At 40.0% G+C, this 20,540-nt stretch overlaps 2 protein-coding genes across 2 annotated transcripts in view; both read left to right on the top strand.

The window, feature by feature from the left end:
• LOC139825139 (SIFamide receptor) overlaps window positions 1-20,540 on the top strand; it is a 56,705-nt gene that overhangs the window by 17,132 nt on the left and 19,033 nt on the right. The window contains exon 2 of the mRNA XM_071797654.1: window positions 10,051-10,150. Within this exon, the coding sequence (XP_071653755.1) occupies window positions 10,051-10,150 (100 nt within the window). The remainder of the gene's footprint in view (window positions 1-10,050; window positions 10,151-20,540) is intronic.
• LOC139825146 (uncharacterized) lies at window positions 14,026-16,206 on the top strand. The gene is made up of 2 exons (XM_071797670.1): window positions 14,026-14,127; window positions 15,508-16,206. Exons 1-2 carry the CDS (start codon window positions 14,116-14,118, stop codon window positions 15,739-15,741), a joined length of 246 nt encoding a protein of 81 aa, XP_071653771.1. The 5' UTR covers window positions 14,026-14,115; the 3' UTR covers window positions 15,742-16,206.

Raw genomic sequence — 20,540 nt, forward strand, 5'->3', positions numbered from 1 at the left:
CTTTCTGTCGTTCTTCCGTTTTTCGTTTGTACTTTTACTTCTCGCTGTGATTTTTCATTTAATATGTTTAATATTGCCAAATGTTGCAACATTTTAATGTAAATCTGTATGAATAAAGACTTTTTGTATCGCGTCATGCTGCATTTACGTCACATTTCTTGATTTATACTTAAAAATGATTTTTATTTAACGAAAATATCCAAGCATAGTGTTTAAATAATTAATTGAATATTTCCTTTACTTATCGTATTGATATTTATATATAAGTACTTATGCTTTGTATAAAGTTATATTAGTTATATAATTCAATTAGGACTCTCTAAATCTGAATCAGTGAATAATCACTGATTCAGCAGTACTATTCACTGATTCAGATTTAGAGAGCACCTGTAAGCATGGCAATCCGATCATCATATCGCACCGCTGGATAACAACCTCGCGGAGCAAGTTTCTTGCGAGAAAAACTTTCTAATGTAATTATACACAGTGCTTTAAAACCATCAAATATTCTTTTAATAACAGATTCTTTGACTAATTTAAAATTAATTTTTTCTTAACAAAAATATGAAGACGTCAATAATTTTCGAGTTATAAACAATTAAAAAAATATAAATTTTTGCAAAATTTTGAAAAATTGAATGGATGATTATATTATATTTTTAGTTAATTTTAGATAAAATTTATTTTAATAATTTAAAGTGCAGTTAACAAAGATATATGATTAAAATCACAGAGGTACAAATAATGAAACTGTGTTCTTAAATTAATTGGAAATAGATATTGTTTTATAATAGAATATTAATTCAAGACTTACAATTAATTATAAACGTAATGTTATAGAAAATTCCGTTAAATGGCGTTTTCTCTCGCCATTTCCGTCGTGGAAAAAGTCGGTCAAATTTGTCAAAGAATCCGTTACTTGTGGTAGAGACGGGATACATTATATCATAGGCGTGGAGGAAAAAAGAGACGTAAATCCGCGCGATGTTTCATTAAGAGAAACCTGCATTAGAAAAGCTCATGGTACTTTCGGAAGTGAGGTATATTAGACCTCGGATTTATTTGTGGTTTGTTTGCTTGTTGACCATAATTTTCGAGCTCTCCCCCCCCGTTTTTTCTACATATAACATCCTGCTTAATGAAATTTGGAAGAGATGGATCTGATGATGCTATTTCCTTGGTCTACTTATTAGTGCTGGTCTTCAACCTTGCTTTAAAGGGTATTTAAGCTCTATATAAGCCATAAGAAATTGACCAATCACAGTCGAATATTCTCTTCACATTCTATTGTGATTGGTCAATTTCTTACGGCTTAGAGCTTAAATTTTTTTTAAAGCAAGGTTGTAGACCAGCACTTACGTATCCAGTTCCATCTGATCTTTATGTTTTCCTGTTGACGAACATTGTTGCATGCAAAAAGTTGGTACAAGCAAGTTGCAATATAAATGGTTGCTTAAATTTTTCACATCTGATTTTTCTTCAGAAAAGAAACGTCTAATTTAATTATTTTTAAAGATTTTTTTGAATAGTTAAAAATATCGAAACATAAAAATTTAGAATGGCGGATCCAATATAGCAGATGCAAAAAATAAAATATTTTTTAATTCCAGTTATATATTGCGGGATTTCTGGAATCTTTGAATGTGAAAATGATGCTGAAAGTTTTAAAATAGAAAGTTTTAAAAATAAATATAAATTCTCATTGAAAGTAAAATCCCATTATTTTTTACTTCTGCAGTTTTGCTAATAGCCAGCGTTTCATGTCCACTGGGTGGCATACGTGATTTGGACTAATAATACAACGACATGGTCCTGCATCTTGGAACACGCCGATATTATCGCGATACACGAAAACAAAGTCGCGTGCATACGCGCGCATGTTCAGTTCAGCTTCCATCGACCTGAAAATTCGCAATCGTCACGCGACGCGCTAATTTACTCTCGTTTCCTTAGTCCCTCCTTTCTCATTTTTGCTCAAAGCGCAGCGCGCGACTAAGTATACTCTAGCATCAAATCTGCTTGGGGGAAAAAAAAAAAAAAAAAAAAAAAAAAATCAGCAAACCGCACTGGCCGGAAGTCCATACCGCGCGATCCATTTCTATGAATTTCCTGGTTTAGAAAAGGCAATCCTCGAAGAGATGGGGATATTCCGATATCGTTTGGTTACGGGGTCACGGCTTTCCGATTGAAATTCCTTCTACTTGGCTGACGTTACGAAGATCGACTATCATCGCAACAGCCTGGTAGCCAGGATTCATGCACATCTATAAAAATATGTCAGGAATTCCATTTGAAAGTATATACGCATCTCGTAACAAAACAGAGAGAATATTGATGAAATTACACAAAATGTTCAATCTTAATTTATTTATAAATATTAATTTCTAAATATTATTATAATTTTTAATAACGATCATCGCAGTAGCCTTTTTTTCTAAAACGTTCATAAAACGCATGAAATTCTTGAACGCAACGAAATCTTGGGGATTTATCACTTTTTTTTGTAATCTAATGTAGTTTCAAGTTTTAAATCTGGTTTCCAGTTTGCAATATGAAACGCGCCTTCAAATTAGAGAATTTTAGACTCTACATCTGTTACTTATTATTTTTTCCTTAGCCTGTATGAATAATCATGACGTTCAGCAATATGGTGCTCTTTGTGATTATTCATGAGCTAAGAAAAGAAATGAGACAGCTGTAACGTTCCTGTCGCTTGACAACATTTTCTTAAAAATGCCGGAAAATTCTGCGCCTTTTTTATTGCATACAGCGTGAAATAAAAGTTTAATAATATTGTTATATAAAAGTCACTGGCAATTCTGACTTCCGTGTTCTTTCTCTCTCTATTTAAAAATTCTGTTACTTTTACAAAATGTTAAATCGAGGAATATGTAATGAGTTCATGTCACGCTTGACAGCGCCGCAGCGATCGTAATTTGAATAGCGTGTCTCTTAATGCAGCTGCAAGATGCATTAAACTCTTATAACATTACACTTTTAACAATAATCTCTTTATAGTCGCGTGCGTAGTCTTTATAGAGCCTCGAGAAGAATAGTTAGATATTCATGCGCGGGTGTAGGTATAAGGTATACGCGTGGAATCTCCGCGACGCGGAACTTTTACAGGCAACTAAAAGGTCTTTCGCGAACGGTAAAATCCAAGATGTTATCTGCACTCGGTGCGCCTGGGTCTTATTGCCGTGCACTTCCGCCGGAGAGATCCGACTATATGTATATTTGACGATGACGAACGCGAAAGGGAGAATCCCGTCGACTCCGCTGCGAAAATTTCAATCCCTCCCCCGTCCCCTTCCGCCGATACTTCACATAACATCATGAAGTACGATAAGTTTTCTCGTTCTCTTTCATCCCGGGCGTTTCCTTTCCGTCGGGTTCCGGATATTAAAAAGAATCCGCGCGTTTCCATAACTCCAGTAAGTCTACAGTTCGACACTCTACAAATTATAGGCGGCCGGATATCGACGGGCGAGGTTGGATTTAACAGCATGCAAAACATCATAAATTTGGGATGCGTACTACATACTATTTCGTGTTATAAGACAGATGAGCTTTGAAACACGGATCTATGTATTTACATTATTTTGAGTATCACGGAAAATTTTAAGTGCGACATCGTCAAATTATAAATAAAACAGGAATAATAATTTATAGTATTATTAAAATTATTCATATATCAGTAATTATTCATTCATCAATAATTTAGATTTTTATTTTTTATTTTTAATTAAATGCAAATAATTAATGATATAAAAATTGAAATCGTTTGTTCATTAATGAGGATTGTAGCAGTTAATGAGTTAATTACTCGCAGTACTATTACGCACGTGGCAGTATTATCTTTTTAAATATATAATCAAGTTTTGTATTCTTGTATTGTAAAGAGTTCTGAAAGCAATAGGTAACCGTTTAAAGGTTTAAACTCTCGATAGTATATTTTTGCGGGATTTTATCGCGAATGATTTCACCGTTGAATTATTAGAACCGCATTCCCGCGTATGCGAATGTCGAAAGTCATTCCGCGTTTCGGGGTATAACGTTTTCGGGCCGTTTCGCACAATTGGAAACGGAATGTGAAAGACAAATAGGTTGGCATTGGGAGTGCGATATCGCGGAAACGAAACTGCAAAATTCGCACAATAGGAGATTGTGCAGACGTCAATACTGATTCATCGCGCGACATCTCGTGCCCTGTACTTTTCTCTTATTCCTCCCACGATAGGAAGGGTCCCGATCTGTCCGAGAACATGTTGCGGTCCACGGCATTGTCAGCGCGTATCCGAGCCTGTACGACGTGCTCTCGTTTTCGGCGCTCTGTGGCAACATCACGGTCTTCACGATTACTTCTTCGTGCAGTCTCGCGACCGACGAGGTATTATGAGAGCCTCTTGCAATATTTCCATTTTTCATCAACGTAGTCGACGTTGGCGTTTGGACAATATATTAAAACGCTGTAGTGTTCCTGTCTTATAGAATACCTACTGGTATAGCAAAGTTTTATCAAATGTATAACTGTTATTACTATTTTTTTTAACAGTAATAAAGTAGAGATTGTCTAAACAATGCTTCAATTATTCTGATGCCAATTGTATCTTAGACGTTCCGTCCCCCTTTTGTTGTTATAAATAGAAAAAGGTTATTATAAATAGAAAATCCAGCATTTTTTTAAATTTTAAATGATGGAATAAATATGTTAAAATATTTTATTCACTGTTTCCATAAATAAATGAGATACAAACTTCTTTACAAGCCTGTTTTTAGTGGATAAATTTCCGAGAAGTTTCTGTTTTCTAAAAAGTTTGGTAAGCTTTAATTTCAATTAATTCCTTTAAACATAAAAAATGTAAAAGCCACCTATTTAAAAAGATAATTATTATTTGTTTTATTAAGAAATAGCGTTATCAAAATAATGGCCATGTCTTCTCATAAATTGTACAGTTTCTACATGGAAATGTTAAAATATCATAAAAATTTAAGAGGCACCCTGAGTTTTCAAACGTCATTTGGTCTTTTGTGTGTTTTTAGTAAGCTACTTTCAGTAAGCTCCTTTAACAACTTCTTCTTGATGAAGAAGAAAAATTCCAAAAGACTTTTCGACGACTCCGGTCTTAACTTAATCTACGATCTGGCCCTTAACCTAAGTTGGCCCGGCTCCAATCTAAAAACCGTGAAATAAAATCCACCGGCGAAGTTAGTAAAAACTATTAACTTGACATTTTCATTCACAGTCGTGATATATACAGCCGTGTATATATATATATATCTTCAATATAGGTTCTCAGAGATTTTAGCGCGCTCCAAAAAAAATCATTACGAAAATGTCTTCTGGATACATCCTCTTGTTCCTGGAAACGTTTTTACGACACATGTCCTTCGTAACAGTAATCGAGTTAATGAGACGCGGACTGCGGACGTATTCGGGAAGCGTCCAAAAAGCGACTGTAATTCATTTTTAGTTAATCGATACTCAACGTCGCTCTTTTGCCATTTAACTGTTCCGTCCCTGTAAAATTAGATCGCGTTACGGTAATGCTACACTTCTGGGTCTGCTAAAAAGATGCAAAACCGTAGGCTATACTCCTCCCGTTCACGCTAATTCGATAGTGTACCGTGGTGCGGTGTGGCGTGCGCTGTGGTGTGAGTCGTGCGCGGGTCACAACCACGCTTGCCGCCGGTGCGTAGATTATACCTACCTTGCCAGCGGCTTATCTAATCGAGCGTAGACAGTGAAAGTAATATGCAGAGACGGCATTGCACGCGTATATACATATATTGCATCTATATACGTACGCTCGCGCGCGAGCGAGGTGATTGTAAAAATTTGACATTTAAAATCGCGAACGTGACTTTGCGATTAAATTCGCTACCACCGATCGATCACTCGGACATCGGACCTTGTTATCCACGGTGGACAATTAAAAGCGATGATTTTTTCTTCCCGCCTTTATACCGGCGGCGAAGGCCGCCGGGGAAAAAGCGTCGTTAACGCACGACATTGCGCGTTTCTGAGATTAACTCCGACTTCTATCACTTTAGAACGTTTTTCGTACACCGCGCGCAATAGACTTCAATTGAGATGATAGCCATAAAAAGGGTTTGCTTGCAAAGAAAAGTGTACTAAAAAGAAAGTTGTCAGGAGATATTCCGTTCAGTTATAAATTTGATGAGTGTACTTGACAGGGGTTATTCGAAATTACGAGTTCGATAAAATGACGAATTGGCCTTTATTTTGTGATAATAGTTCTATTATTCAACATTAGATAAAAATGCATTTACGTTCACTTTCCGAACGTTCTCGCTTGCTGTTTCAAACGGTGCACTACTATAATATCTGTATTAAAGATATGAATTTTGTAAAAAAAAAGTTGACGTGCAACTCCATCAAAACAATGGAATAAAACATTTTGGCGCACAAAGAGACGGTGGATCTGAGCGGAAAATGGGCCAAGGCCATTTCCCAGTTATTGCCTCAATTTTCACTCTGATATAATACCCATGACTAACTACTAACTACTGCAAAATATAAATGACAGCTTTGATTAGAAAATTACATACTATTATTGACGGCTAGACGAAAGGGGGAAAGAGAAAACGCGACTAATGAGTGTGCTAATGACACTTGGTGCAATTGACCAATAAGACTTTTCGTATATTTTCAAGTTCGTCGATACACGACAAAGACATTAATTTAAATTGTGAAAAATAGCAAGTAGTTGCATTACCAGTAAGCCTTATCAGCGCCCTTGTCTCTCTATTAAGAAATATCCCTGCGGGAGGGAATATAAATAAAAATAATACACGTGCTCGAATCGCTTTCCACGAAGTTGGCCGAGCGTTTATCATTATTATCAATCGTTATTGCACGTTGCATTGGAGTTATGAAACTGGTTCTACGTGCGTTAGCCTTTGTAAAGTGGCGCAATCGACATTTCTTTCGCCGTGGAACAGAAGGGAAAATACTGAGCCGCGGAACGATTATGTAATTACATGCCTGCGGACGACCAATAAACGGCTGTATGTAGTACGAGGCTATTTTTTTTCCATCTCGTCATAAGTTATTCACGCCGATGTATCAGCCGTATCAGCCACCCTAATGAACTCTAGTATCTCGCGGTCCAAATATACTGCTCTCGCTATATATATCTATCCACTGGTGGTAGATACAACTTTTCCCGCGCGAGAAAAGATCGGAGCGATAAGTTCTAAAAGCGAAGAAACAAAGACATTGATTTTATCTCGAATCGGGGGTGGCCCGCACGCTCGCTCGCACATCAGACTCCATTCCGAAACGGTCCGGAAACTCGCACAAGTCCCGGCACAAGTCACGTACACGCTCGCGCGCGTTATTCAGCGAAAAACTTTCTGAATGTCCTATCGGAAGTCCCGTCGGTCGGCGTGTCCGAATGTAAGGGGAAGTCCTTTCTTCGCGAAAGAAGTGGATTTTGCGCGAAAGTTTCCTCTGTGCGACGCGAAATCTAACTTCCGTCATTCGTGACGCGCGTACGTATTGGCGCGACAATGATCACGGTATTTTCGACGGGTAAGTTTCGACGCGGGTGTACGAGGGGATCTCCCTCGCCAAAATTATATAACCGGAAGTTACAACTCTATCAAGGATGGGAAGAATCAAACGGAACTAGCATTCAACGAAAGCGAATTTCCGAGCTTTGGGGTCCGAGAATCGAATTGCCAAATTGGATTTCAAACTTTTCGAGGTCTCTTTAATTTTTGTTCCATTGCCAATCTATCGTCATCTTTTTTTACGAGGAGTTTAGACGCGGGATAATTTTATTTAAACTCTCATGTGCATTCGACGAATCTTCGGGGGATCTCCGATATTATATTTGATTCAATATTATAAAAAAAGGTCCTTTTTGCGCGTCCGAGAGATTAATTGCTTCTGTGGAATAAAATGTAGAACTTTCATTAAACGGTAGGATATGGAAAGGAAAATTCACTTTAACATACATCTGGATGGTCTTTTGTAATTTTATAAAAACTAGCATTAAGCGTCTAGGCGTCGAATGAAAATCTTGTTGGAGTTGACTCGTATTAATAGGGAACGATGATTATCATTTCTCCGCTCGTTTATATTCTTGAGGCTTAGTTTACAGAAATTAACCGTTGATGCCTATTCCCCGCCGCGAGCATTAACGTTATATCCTCGGTGCAATTCGCATTGTCCATTATCTCTCCATGAGTGGATGCATTAATGCAGCGCGATAGTCGGACTCGCTTTATCGAGAAATTATGTATTCGACGGAATAAATAATTATCGGCTTAACGGCCGCGATCTGCGGTGCAGACGGGAGGGTTCCCTTCTACGCGACCTTGTGTGTACCACCATTCACTTCGCGCACAATACTCCACGGCCGAACCGTGTCCGCTGCTCAGCTTGAACGTATCGTCACGCGATTAGAGTAAGCGGGACATCGATCGAATTCGATAAACAGGCGTTTCAACATCCCCTTGGGTACACCCCAACCCTTAATACTCCGCTGAAACTTGCGCCCGATGATCGCGCGTTGCTATTCATTATCGGCGGCGCAGCGTCGTGCATCACGCATGAAAGCGTTCTATTTTATAACCGCTAGAATTTACGATATGACTCTTCGGAAATTGTAGGATTTCTTCGCGAGGATACTCGGCACCGTGACAATCGCGGGGCAAACGATCGGGATGGAGTCAGTCGCGAAAATAGAGATTAACTGTAACTCTCGTTCGCGCTTTGCGTTTGTATCTTGATGCGATGCTACCACGATAGGTGGATGCTCGATATTTATGAGCGACCATTCTTTTGATGGACCTATCTACCCCTTCCCGTCACTCTGTATAGTCCTATTATTCTGAAGAACACGATAAACTTTCCCATCGATCATATTATACTACCAAATGCTTTCAATATTGTATTATGTGAGATAATTATTTACCGTACCATCAATCGGGGACGATGATGGATGGCTGTAGTTGAAAATTCCCTTGTTCTAAGCTTCCCCTCATTTTCGGGAGCGGGATTAATTACATTCTTCTTGAAAACGAATATAATAGTTATTGTGCACGTATAGAAAAGTGACGGACAATAAAATTGATACACGCTTATGTCGCCCGCTTTTTTCCGCAAAAATGGGTCACTCGGATTTATAATGTAACTACCACGCGATGCTATCATTCAGACATTATTTCGCTCGAAAATAACGAGACTTCTACCAAATTATTTTATTTTTGTTACAACGGGGATATAATAAAACAACGTGAACTTTTCTCACGCTGACTCACGCAATCAAGCATTAATTAGTATTAATTAATTTTAACTATAAATAATACTTTTTCTCTGCTCTGTTATTCGCGTCGTCGAGACAACCTAAAGTGTCTTTAGATAATCTGTTTTGATTTATTGATGAGCTGCAAACTTTCGTTAATTATAATTTCGTATAAATTATTGAAAATTACACTGAGAAAAAAATTTATTAATCCCAAAAAATATTTAGTCCGATACGAGCAACTAAACATGTTAGTTAGTTAACTAAACATTAGTTGTTTCAACAATTATTAAGTTGCACTAAAAAAGGTATAATGCATTCATGTCAACCTTAATTTTTTAATCAAGAATTAATTAATTTAACTAATGTTTAGTTAAACTATCTAAAATATTTAGTTGCTCGAATCGGACTAAATATTTTTTGAGATTAACAAATTTTTTTCTCAGTGTACGAATAGAATCGTATCCCAATTTTTCCAAAAGCTAGTTAATGCTACGTAAGATTGTACATTATAAAAAAACTCGCGATTTTTACAACTTATTCGCGTCCTTTTTGGTTCGCATTGGTAATGCGGTACAATTAGTATCTCCGTCGAGTGCCCTTAGACTTAGCGTTTGTTCCTCGCTGTTGAGTAAGTTCGGCCCTCGTAAGTCGGCCGCTCTGCCACCAGTAGTAGTCCCTAAAAAGCCCTTCGACCGCTACTCGTCGAGGCAGCCGCCCGAAGTTTCTACGAGTGATACTCGAAACGATAAATTACGGACTTGTGTTTCAGCGTGGATCCTGGGATGGTTCATGTGCAAAGCGGTCGCTTATATACAGGGCGTCTCCGTGGCAGCCTCCGTCTACAGCCTGGTCGCGGTCTCCCTGGACAGGTACGTGCTATTCGTCCGCTTTTTATATCCGCGCACAGGGACAGCGTGTGGTGGATGTAGCGCACACGTGGGAAGGTGCTTTAACACATACCCCACTTGACGCAGACGCGCGCAGATCGAGTTGTGTTGCGTATGTTAATTCAAAGGCGATGTGTGTGTGTGTGTGTGTGTGTGTACGCTCGATCTTTTTATTTCTAAAATATATCGGACATTGAAAGCGAGATTAAGGTTGCCTTAAATTTAATAAATAAGTGGTCACGCGTGTGCCGTCGTAACGATATTCACCGGAATGAGTTATTTGACAAGTTCCGAGTTTTTACAGGCAAACCTGTTACACGAACCAGATAAATAAAAGCGGCAAATTACATATAATTATCTAGGCAGCTTGTAAGATATTGATGAATTCTTGCGTTATTTTTTTTTTATATTGGCTTAAAGTAAGGTTACTGAAAATATATATACAAATCTGTGTCCTTATGTCTGATGAAATCTAACGCTTTTCTTGCGGCATGGCGGCAGTTCCGTAACGGGTTCTACCGTGACATATTTATTTCTCATCAGCAATGCAATGCGCTCACGGACAATAATTATAGACTGCGGTGTAACGCACACATTATCGACATGTTTCCATTATGGTATATCGATTGTGGTAATGGCCGCACGTTATACCCACACTCGAAAATTTATCTTGTAATATATAATGCGATATTAATAAGTGGAACAATGCGTTTAAGCGTGTCGCGTGATATATCGTAACACGTACCGCATTATTAGCATTATCGTCATTACGTGAAGGTTTATTAACTGTCGCTAGCGCTTATAGTTTTCACATCGAGGCTTATTCCATATGAAAATCATACGCGCCTTTACATAAATTGACATTTATACGTAAACGATACGCGCGCGGCTCCTTACGTGACACTTCTGTTTTATGTGAGAATAAAATATAGTCTTCGTATATCTCGTTCACGGCAAAAATTATTACTATCTATTCGCACGATGTCATAAAGATACGCCTGCTCGATTGAATGGTGCTCGTGCAAAAGATCGGAGTTAAAAGCTCCCACGGTGTAACAAAAATTATCTCCAATCGAATAACGAAGAAAGTCGGCTGGAATAAGTTGGAGTGAAACTTATTAAGACGTATTCGAATTTTTGGAGGAAGGTAACCTGCTATCAGTTTCGCATTAGAGGACAAGAGAGATGGGACTTCCACTGCACCGAATCCGAGGAATGGTTTTATAGGATTTTCGGAAGCGATCGATCTTCCGTGAATTGCTTGGCGAGGGAGACCGTGCCAAACTCGGGGAATTGTCTTTTCGCCTACCACGTGCGCAAATGCATCTTCTGGCCTCTTGTCACTGGATCGACTGCAGCCAAGAACGTTGAAAATATATCTTCCTCCTGTCCCATACGCCTCTTGCGACGAGAAACGGCAGGGGAACCCTCTGTGCAAGCCTGTGCCCGACAGAAAGTCCAAGAGGACATCGCGCGTCGACTCGGATCTTGCATCAAACTTGCAGTGTCAGTGCTGCAGTTTCTCCGCGAACAACAATGCGAATCCTAAATTACACGAGCGCGTTTATCCGGCGAAATAAATTTCACGGATGAGAGAAAATATTCCATTTGCGGAGCAGCGTTATTTTCACTGGTCCCCTTATTGAAACTTTCAATAAGTCGGATAAAAGCGGAGCTCCGAAACGCTGAAAATTTAGCGGGATCTTATTTCCGTTACGATCTCTCGTACGAGCGTACGTGCGTTTGTACTTGTGAGATATTGCCGCATCTAAAACGCATACTTACACGCACAAGGTTCTCTCGCTACGGATGATTAACTCCATCTCCAGCGCTTAACCGCTATCGGAATCAATGCGAGATTGAGGAGGATGATTTCACCGTTGCTCGTGATTTACCTAGGACATTAACGACCGATGTTTGATAAATAAATGCATTCGGCCTTTGTGTATATCGTTTCGCACCGCACCGCGCCCACACGCACACCCACTCGAGGAGACTATCGCGCCGAGGACTATCACGAGTCCCGACTTGACTCGGGATATTTGATCGCACTTGTTATGCTACCATGCGTTTCGCGACGATCGTAATCCGAGTCATAATATCGCGCCGAGTTATCCAACCCGATATTAATTTACGCAATAGCTCCCCCATTGATAAAAGTTTGATCTCGTGCTCGGGACGGGAAATCCCTGGAGACTCTCACCGCGGTTGGAATCCGCCGCCGCTATGTGTGTGTGCGTGTCGCGCTGATTAAATTGCTCTTCTCCTAATTTCAGACTCTCGCTTCGCGAATGACAGGAACTATTCTAATCTCCGTGATTGCCCCGATCGTCGCATCGAACTTCCAACCGTAGGTTTTAAGCGCGATGAGAATAAATAATACTTAATTCAAAAAGAATGACGACTGGGTAGATTGCAAAATTCGATCAAGACCCGTATCATTTCGATGCCAGAATAATCCCAATATTTAATCATAACAGTTGATATGAAGTATATACGTTTGTATCTATACCGAACGTATGATACAAGTCAAATATTAGCTAACAAGTGTTCTAGAAATGATACATCTTAGAAATAAAGAATCATATCTCCGTTATTAGAAATTTAGAGAAAACAGGTTTAAGTTTATTATTTCTATGAAAATTTCTAATACAACTTTTTCTCAACATTGTATCAAATATTAGCTAACAAGTGCTCTATAAATGATATTCTGAGTTACCAAAAAGACATTTTAAGTTTTATATCTGCAAAGATATTGTATGTCTATATGTCTACCTTAGAAATAAAAAATTGTATCTCTCTGTTATTAGAGAGAAAACAGGACTTAAAGTTTATTATTTCTATGACAATTTCCAATACCATTTTTCTCAACAATGTATCTTAGGAACTAGTAATAAATTGACATAAGACTCTTTACCATCATACAATTTAAACTCCTGGTATACTGGAAAAAGTATCAACTCTAATCTTGACCAAAACTGGAGATACGATTCTTTATTTCCAAGATACAGATATATGTATATAAATTTTATTTATTCCGATAAAAGAGTGCTTTATGACTCCCAAAACATATATAATTACCTACGAAGATGGCATCAAATATTTCATATAATTACTTAGCAAAGCATTCGCCCACAGTCATCCTGTTAATACCTTAGTCTTGGTACACGATAGTCTTGCGAAATGTTTCCGCAAGGAAAAGAAATTTTATAACATGGCACTTAGCTGACACCCGACTACAATTCTCTAATTAAAATGCAGTAGCATTGCATCGTGGCTTCAAAGTTTTTGACTCGCAAAGTTTTTACCGAATAGATTCCTCGCTCCTCGCAAAAATACCTGGATGCGGGGAACGAAGTTCGTTGCTAAGCTCCATTTCGGGACTTGATAATCGGGATCCATAAATGCTCTCGTAGACGTATCCCGTATGAAAAAGTAGAAGAGAAGAAGGTCACGGGTTTTAGACCTTGGCTGCCGTCTTTACGAGAGAAATTTGCATCCGACGGCGGACACCCGGTCGCAATTTTTCTCCCGTGTACATAAGTAAACCGCACTTACCCCACACATTCACACACTCGCGCCGTTGCGCGTGTATTGTCGTGCCCAGGTATCGGTTCTGTGCCTGCGTACCGGTACCTTACAACACGGAGTGTCTTAACCCAATTCTCGCAATCGACGCGAGGGGTTGAAAGCGCATTATTGGCGAATCGGTGGGACGATCGGGCTGGTAACGCGGAGACGATTGGTTCACGCGGCCACCCCACCATGCCCAGTGATCGGCTGATTTAACTATCCGGCAGATATCGTCATGCAGATACGGGGTCACGTGATCAATTTTATGGCGTTTTTTAAAAATCCCACGCGGTATATAAGGCTCCCGAGTCACCGAAAGAGACATAAGCTGACTTACTTCCGAGAAGTACCAAGCAATCCCACAACCAATCAACATGTTCAAGCTGGTAAGCTAAAACGATTCATCTAATTATAATCTCTCTATAGTTTTTTTTTCAACTTCTTTTCTTTCCTCGATTACAATTATAAAGACGCTCGAAACCTGAACGGGTGACGATCGTTTCCGCTTTGTTTGTCGACGCGTTTCCGTCGCGTTTCCGTCAGCTCCAACGTATTGACTAACTGATCGATGAAACCGTAAACGCTATAAAGAATACGCACAATGGAATACAATAGAACGCCGATCGATTTTCCGAAACGTAAATTCTCCGCAAACAGGGAACGCGACAATATTTCCGCTGACTGATTTTAACGGAGGCGTCTCGTCGCGATTACTCCATCCCTCGGCTTCGATCGGGTGCGATCGCAAACACAATTCTCGACTGTGTCGTCCGTCGATCCGTAAAAGGAATCATTACGATACCGAGCGAGAATCCGCCGAAGAATGAGAGAGAGATACACGCTAAAAGATGTTACGCTTTAACGCCGAAAGCGCGCCGTTATCTATCCAGCTCCGAGTCGAGATTTCCTTTTCGCCAGTTCGGAATGACGCGTTTGTACATCCCGGGTAAACAGTGTCTCTAATACACCGCCGACGGGGACTCCTTTCGTCGTCGTCGTCACTCTCGCGTCTCCCGTGTGATCGATAAAGAGACGGGCGGCTATCCCACGGTGTGCATATATGTAATCGCGAGAAAAAAAAAAGATCCCCCTCGGCCTCTCCTCCTCTTCCTTCTCCTCCCTTTCGCGTTTGCTGTGACCTTTCCGCTTTGGCATGCGAGCGGTATATGCACGACACGACACGACGACGAACCCGCCCTTACGCCGTTCACCGGTCTCGACGACGCAACCGGCAACTCAACCCGACCTCTCTTTCCCGCGGAAATCTTATGCGAACGAAATCACTGAAGCATGCACATTGTTAGTCAGCAGTGGTGGTACCGTCGCCGCCGCTGCAGCCGCCACCGCCAAAGCGGAATGCAGCTCGCTTGTTGCATTTTTAATTGCAATTCCACCGATCAACTTCGTGTTCTCTCGCGATTTCTTGCAGAAGGATCGCACGCGCTCCGTTTTTAATCGATCGACCGGACTAACGGACGCGCTGATCTAATCTTATCTCGTTCTGCCGACGACCGGGCGATAGGACGATTATAAAAATAGTTCGCGCTAGATCGAGATGATGTAATTCGTAGCGATTGCGTAATTTTAATTAGCCTCATTGTCTATTTCCTCGCGGTGAACTTTTGACGGAACATATATAAGAAACCGAGACACCAATGGGAAGACACGTTATGCAAGCTAGGATAACTTTCGGACGGACTGAAAGACTGTTAAAGAGAACAGAGTGCAAGAGCCTCTCTAAGCCCATCTTACAATCTTCTTCATAGGCTGTCTTCGCTGCCATCCTGGCGGTCGCCTTCGCCTATCCCGGTGGTCTCACCGGTGTTGCGATTAGCCACGGCGTCGGCCCGATCGTCTCCCCGCAGGTCGTTGCCGCCGCCCCGGCGCTGTCCGTTGGCCATGCCGTGATCGCCCAGCCCATCGCTCCCGCCGTCCATACCCCCGCTATCGTCACCAGGACCGTCTTGGCCGGACACGGTGGTCTCGCCCTGCATGGTTAGACTGAGAGAGCCAGCGTAAACTCACCACCACCACCGAGTCACGACGATGCAGCCCTGAAAGCAAAAAAAAAACCACACACACACATCCCCTACTTCCCTCGTAAATCGACCTAATGCGAAGGAAAGACCGTAATTCAAAGGAAGACAAAAAATTTTGCACGCAAGTCTCCAATCGCCGATTTCGACACTTCACTTAATCGCCGTTCTCCACGCGTGAACCATCATCAGGCCCACCGAGCGGGGGAGAGCGAGATCTAAAAAAAGGGACGTGCGCGCGGATCAACCAGGTCTCTCCAGCACTCCGCGCAGGATCGGTCAAATCTCCCCATTTTCCACATTTGTCTTTTCTTTGTGTACTTCATCGAACAACAAATTTCCGGATTCTCACCTGGATCATTCCGCCATCATCCTGAACCCTACCCTTGTTCATATGGAATTTTAATAAAATTTTAATTATAAATCCAACGGGTGTGTTATTGGTCGCGCAACTCCAAATCCCAGTGGTGACTCTCACTATAAAGGAGGGAAAATAACGCTGCTATAAAGATAATATCCTTGCTGGTCCCGCGAAAAGATTTTTATGCCTTCCGTTCGCCGTTCTGCGTCTGCCGACGTTATCCGGCCTTATCCACGATATTTCTGTGCTAGCAGCAATTTTATTGAACGCACACGTATATTACTAAGGGCGCAATAAACCGGAGCGCGCGTAAAAGTATTTTTTTCTCTCTTCCAATATAAATAGATATATCGAGTCGGCATAACTGCATCTTGCTCACACACACAAATATGCGTATACAGTTATACATTGCAACTAGTATACAAGTTCACGAGTTCTGCTTTATGAGCATGAATCATTCTCAAAATTGTTCCTCCTTCATCCCTCGTCCTTCCGAAAGTATTTTTATTCGATGTTTGCCCATTGCATCTGGTTTATCTTATCAGCTGCCATGTCCAGTATTCCACCTTGAACGAGTCATAGGCGCGGAAGAGTACCGAGTGCATCGTTTTATGGCTCGCATAAAGTTGACACCGAGGTCTTTTGGAAATTAACGGACAGAAGTGGCGTAAAGTCTTTCTTTGTGTTCTTGTCTGAAAAAATAAAATCTCGACGATTATACAATGCGTTTCATTCGAGACAAGTTTTCCGCTTGTCTGATTTGTGACGCGCGCTCTTATTTTGGCTGGTTTTCGCATACTTAAAAAAATCGATTGTTTCTCTTTATTCAAGAAAGAGAAGGCTCTGACGGAAACTATTCACACGTAAAATCCCTTGTACTTATTATCTTTAATATGGAGCATTCTCCATTTAAATAAAAATAGCGACGGTTGTGTTTTTTTGTGATAATATAAAATAAAAGTGTACTCTGTTTTCTACAACAACAGTTAAAGTAGCAATAGTGCGCGATTATATCGCATGAAATATAGCTAAATTAGTTTCTCTTCTCCAAAATGAAATTAAAGGAATAGTAATAATAGTAATAATGAGAGTAGTCTGAAATGGTTATGCGTTGCGCCGCCGTAACATCTTTTATCAGAATAGTGCATACGTTATATTAACGTGCATTAGTATGCTGATATGTTCCTCACACGTATCTCACATAGTGGATAAGATATAGTTTCACTTCTTGCAGATTTATATGCGTAACAAAGTTTCATAATCCATTACGAGTTGTAACTTCTTAGAGAATTTAAATGTGATACGCACGCGTGAATTCCCTGATTAAATTTATCTATATATATAAGTACCGTCGTCTGTATGTATGTCTGACCGCGAACTACTCATTCGTTAGTGGACCGAATTTTTACCAAGGGTACATGAAATAGGGGTAGAATTTCCCGGGGAGTGCCATAAAGTGTATAGTTTTTCGTTACCGATTTTCTGGAAACCGTTTTTTTAATTTTTCAAATTTTTCGGGAAATAACTGACCGAATCTCAAAGAATTGTATATGAAACAGGGGTAGAATTTCCCGGGGATTGCCATAAAGTGTATAATTTTTTGTTACCGATTTTTTGGGAAACCGGTTACGAAATTTTTTCAATTTTTCGGGAATTAATTGACCGAATCTTAAAGAATTACATATGAAATAGAGATAAAATTTTCCGGGGATTGCTATAAAGTGTATAATTTTTCGTTACCGATTTTTTTGGGAACCGGTTACAAAATTTTTCCAATTTTTCGGGAATTAATTGACCAAATCTTAAAGAATTATATATGAAGTAGGAGTCAAGTGTGTCAAAATTTTTTTAATTTTTGGAGGATGTTTAATTTTTTATTAACCCTCCGTAGTCACACCTATTTTTTCAAACAAGGAAGTTACTCTGGGTCATTTTGACCCGAGACGAACTTTGACCATTCGCCATTTGACCATTTATCCACCGATCGTGTTGAAAAAATTCTCGAATGCACTTGCGATATTGCTAAATTAATTGCTATAAAAAAGAAGGGCCTCAGGAATTTTTAACATATAAAAAAAATTCGCGAAAGATTTGTTAAAAAAAAAAAATTTTTTTTTAACTACAGCTAGAGGGCGTCATGCCCGCCAATTTTCAAGTTACGCGCAAGATATTTACGAGCAAAGTTGAGGCTCGGGTCAAATTGACCCGGTGTGACTACGGAGGGTTAATGGATAATTTTTCATTAAGAATTGATTTTCTTGAAACCGGTGCCAAAATTTTTCTAATTTTTTGATGATTTCGAAAAGAGAAAATAAAATGGAAGAAAATGAAAGGGAGAGTTAATAATGGCGGGTCAACGGAGGGTGAAAACGCGCGAGGCGCGAGCAAAAATAAAATTTAAAAACTTTAAAATAAGGAATTATATACATTTTTGAAATATTTCACAATATGATAATCTGCATCTATAATATTATCTATTATTTTTTATTTTTTAAAAAAGAATTCAAAGAGATGTAGGTTAGAGTTTGAGGAGAAAGAATGTCAAAGGTGGTCCTAATTAATGAGTGAGTTTGGGGAGAAGGGAAATCTAGTATACTATAAAATACTTGGATATGAGGTCATTTTGTCGTATGAGCAAAGTAAATAAACGCCTCAATAACTTAATACAGGATCCTTTTACAGAGAAATGTGTTGAAAAAGAAAGAAGAGAAAGAGGAGAAGGAGGAAAGGATGATAAGAGAAATAGGGGAAGCGAAAACAGAAGGAAAGGTATGGGGAGTTGATAGGCAGAGTAAGAAAAAGAAGGAGAGGATAAATGAAGAGATAATGATAGAAGAATGGAAGGAGTACTTCATGGAACTAATGGGTGGGATGGAGAATAGGGTAGTGAAAGGAGAAGGAGGGGGAACAGACAAAAAAAGAAGAGGAGATAGAGTTGGAGGAGGTAAGAAATGTAATAAAGAAGTTAAAAACAGGAAAGGCAATAGGAAATGACGGGATACCGAACGAGGCGTGGAAATTTGGAGGAGAAGAAATGGAGAAATGGATATGGGAAATCTGTAAAAAAGTTTGGAGAGGGGAAGGCTGGCCGGAACGGAACAATGGAAGGAAGAGGAGGAAAATAGTCCCAATAATTAAAAAAGGAGAAGGAAGAGGGGTGAAGGATTATAGAGGAATAACAATAATGTCCATCAATGTACAAGATATAACACAGCGATACTGGCAGAAAGGTTAAGGAAGGAGTCGTCGAGACAAAGAATTTGATTCCAGAGAAACAGGCAGGATTCAGAAAAGGGATGGGGACGATGGGACCAGATATTCGCGCTGAATTATCTGGTAAAAGAGCAATTGGGTAAGGAGAAAGGAAAGATGACAGTATTTTTCATAGATTTGAAGGCGGCCTTCGACTCAGTGGATAAGGAAGTACTAATCAGGGCGATGACAGAGAGGGGAGTGAGGCAGGGTTTAATAGACAGGGTTAAAGAGGTACTGAGAGAAACAAAGAGTAGGGTAAGAATAGGAAGAGAGTGTGGAAGTGCATTTCTGGATGGCAAAGGGCGTGAGACAAGGGTGCCCATTGAGCCCGATACTCTTTAACATATTGATCGCGGACTTAGAAGATTACATGAAGAAAGGAGGATGGGGAGGTGTAAAGCTGAGAGGGGGGAAGATTTACACGTTAATGTATGCGGATGATATAGCACTGATGGCGGAAGAAGAACAGGACATGAGATCGATGATAAGCAGGCTAGAGGGATACCTGGACAAGAAGGGACTAATATTGAGTATAGAGAAATCAAAAATAATGAGATTCAGAAAGGGAGGAGGAAGGAAGAGAAAGTATGATTGGAGATGGAAAGGAAAGAAACTAGAAGAAGTTAAGGAATTTAAATATCTTGGATATACACTGAAGGAAAATGGGGGACAAGAGGCACATATCAGAGAGAGAAGAAGGAAGGCGGCGAGAGTAATGAGGGAAGTGTGGGGTATAGGGAAAAGAATGTGGAAAAAGGACTGGAGAAGAAGGATCTGGCTGTATGATACCCTGATATGGACAGTGATGGGATACGGGGCAGAAGTGTGGGGGTGGAAGGAAAGGGTGGAGGTAGAAAGTAAGTACATGAAAGATATATCAGATGGATATTTGGGCTAAACTGGAGGACACCCGGATATATGGTGAGAGATGAAGTGGAGAGAGAGAAGATGAGAGGCAGGGCGAGCAAGAGAGCTCGGAAGTTTGAAAAGAAATTAGAGGAAGGTAACGGAGGGGGAATAGCGAGAAAATGCCTAGAGGAAATGAAAGAGAGATGGAAGAAGGGGAAGATAATAGGAAAATGGGAACAAGAAAGAAAAAGTTATCTGGAAGAGCTGGGGGTGAGAGCTGAAGAGGAGGAAGAGTTAG

This window comes from Temnothorax longispinosus, chromosome 1, assembly GCF_030848805.1.
Source record: "Temnothorax longispinosus isolate EJ_2023e chromosome 1, Tlon_JGU_v1, whole genome shotgun sequence".
Classification (NCBI taxonomy): Eukaryota; Metazoa; Arthropoda; class Insecta; order Hymenoptera; family Formicidae; genus Temnothorax; species Temnothorax longispinosus.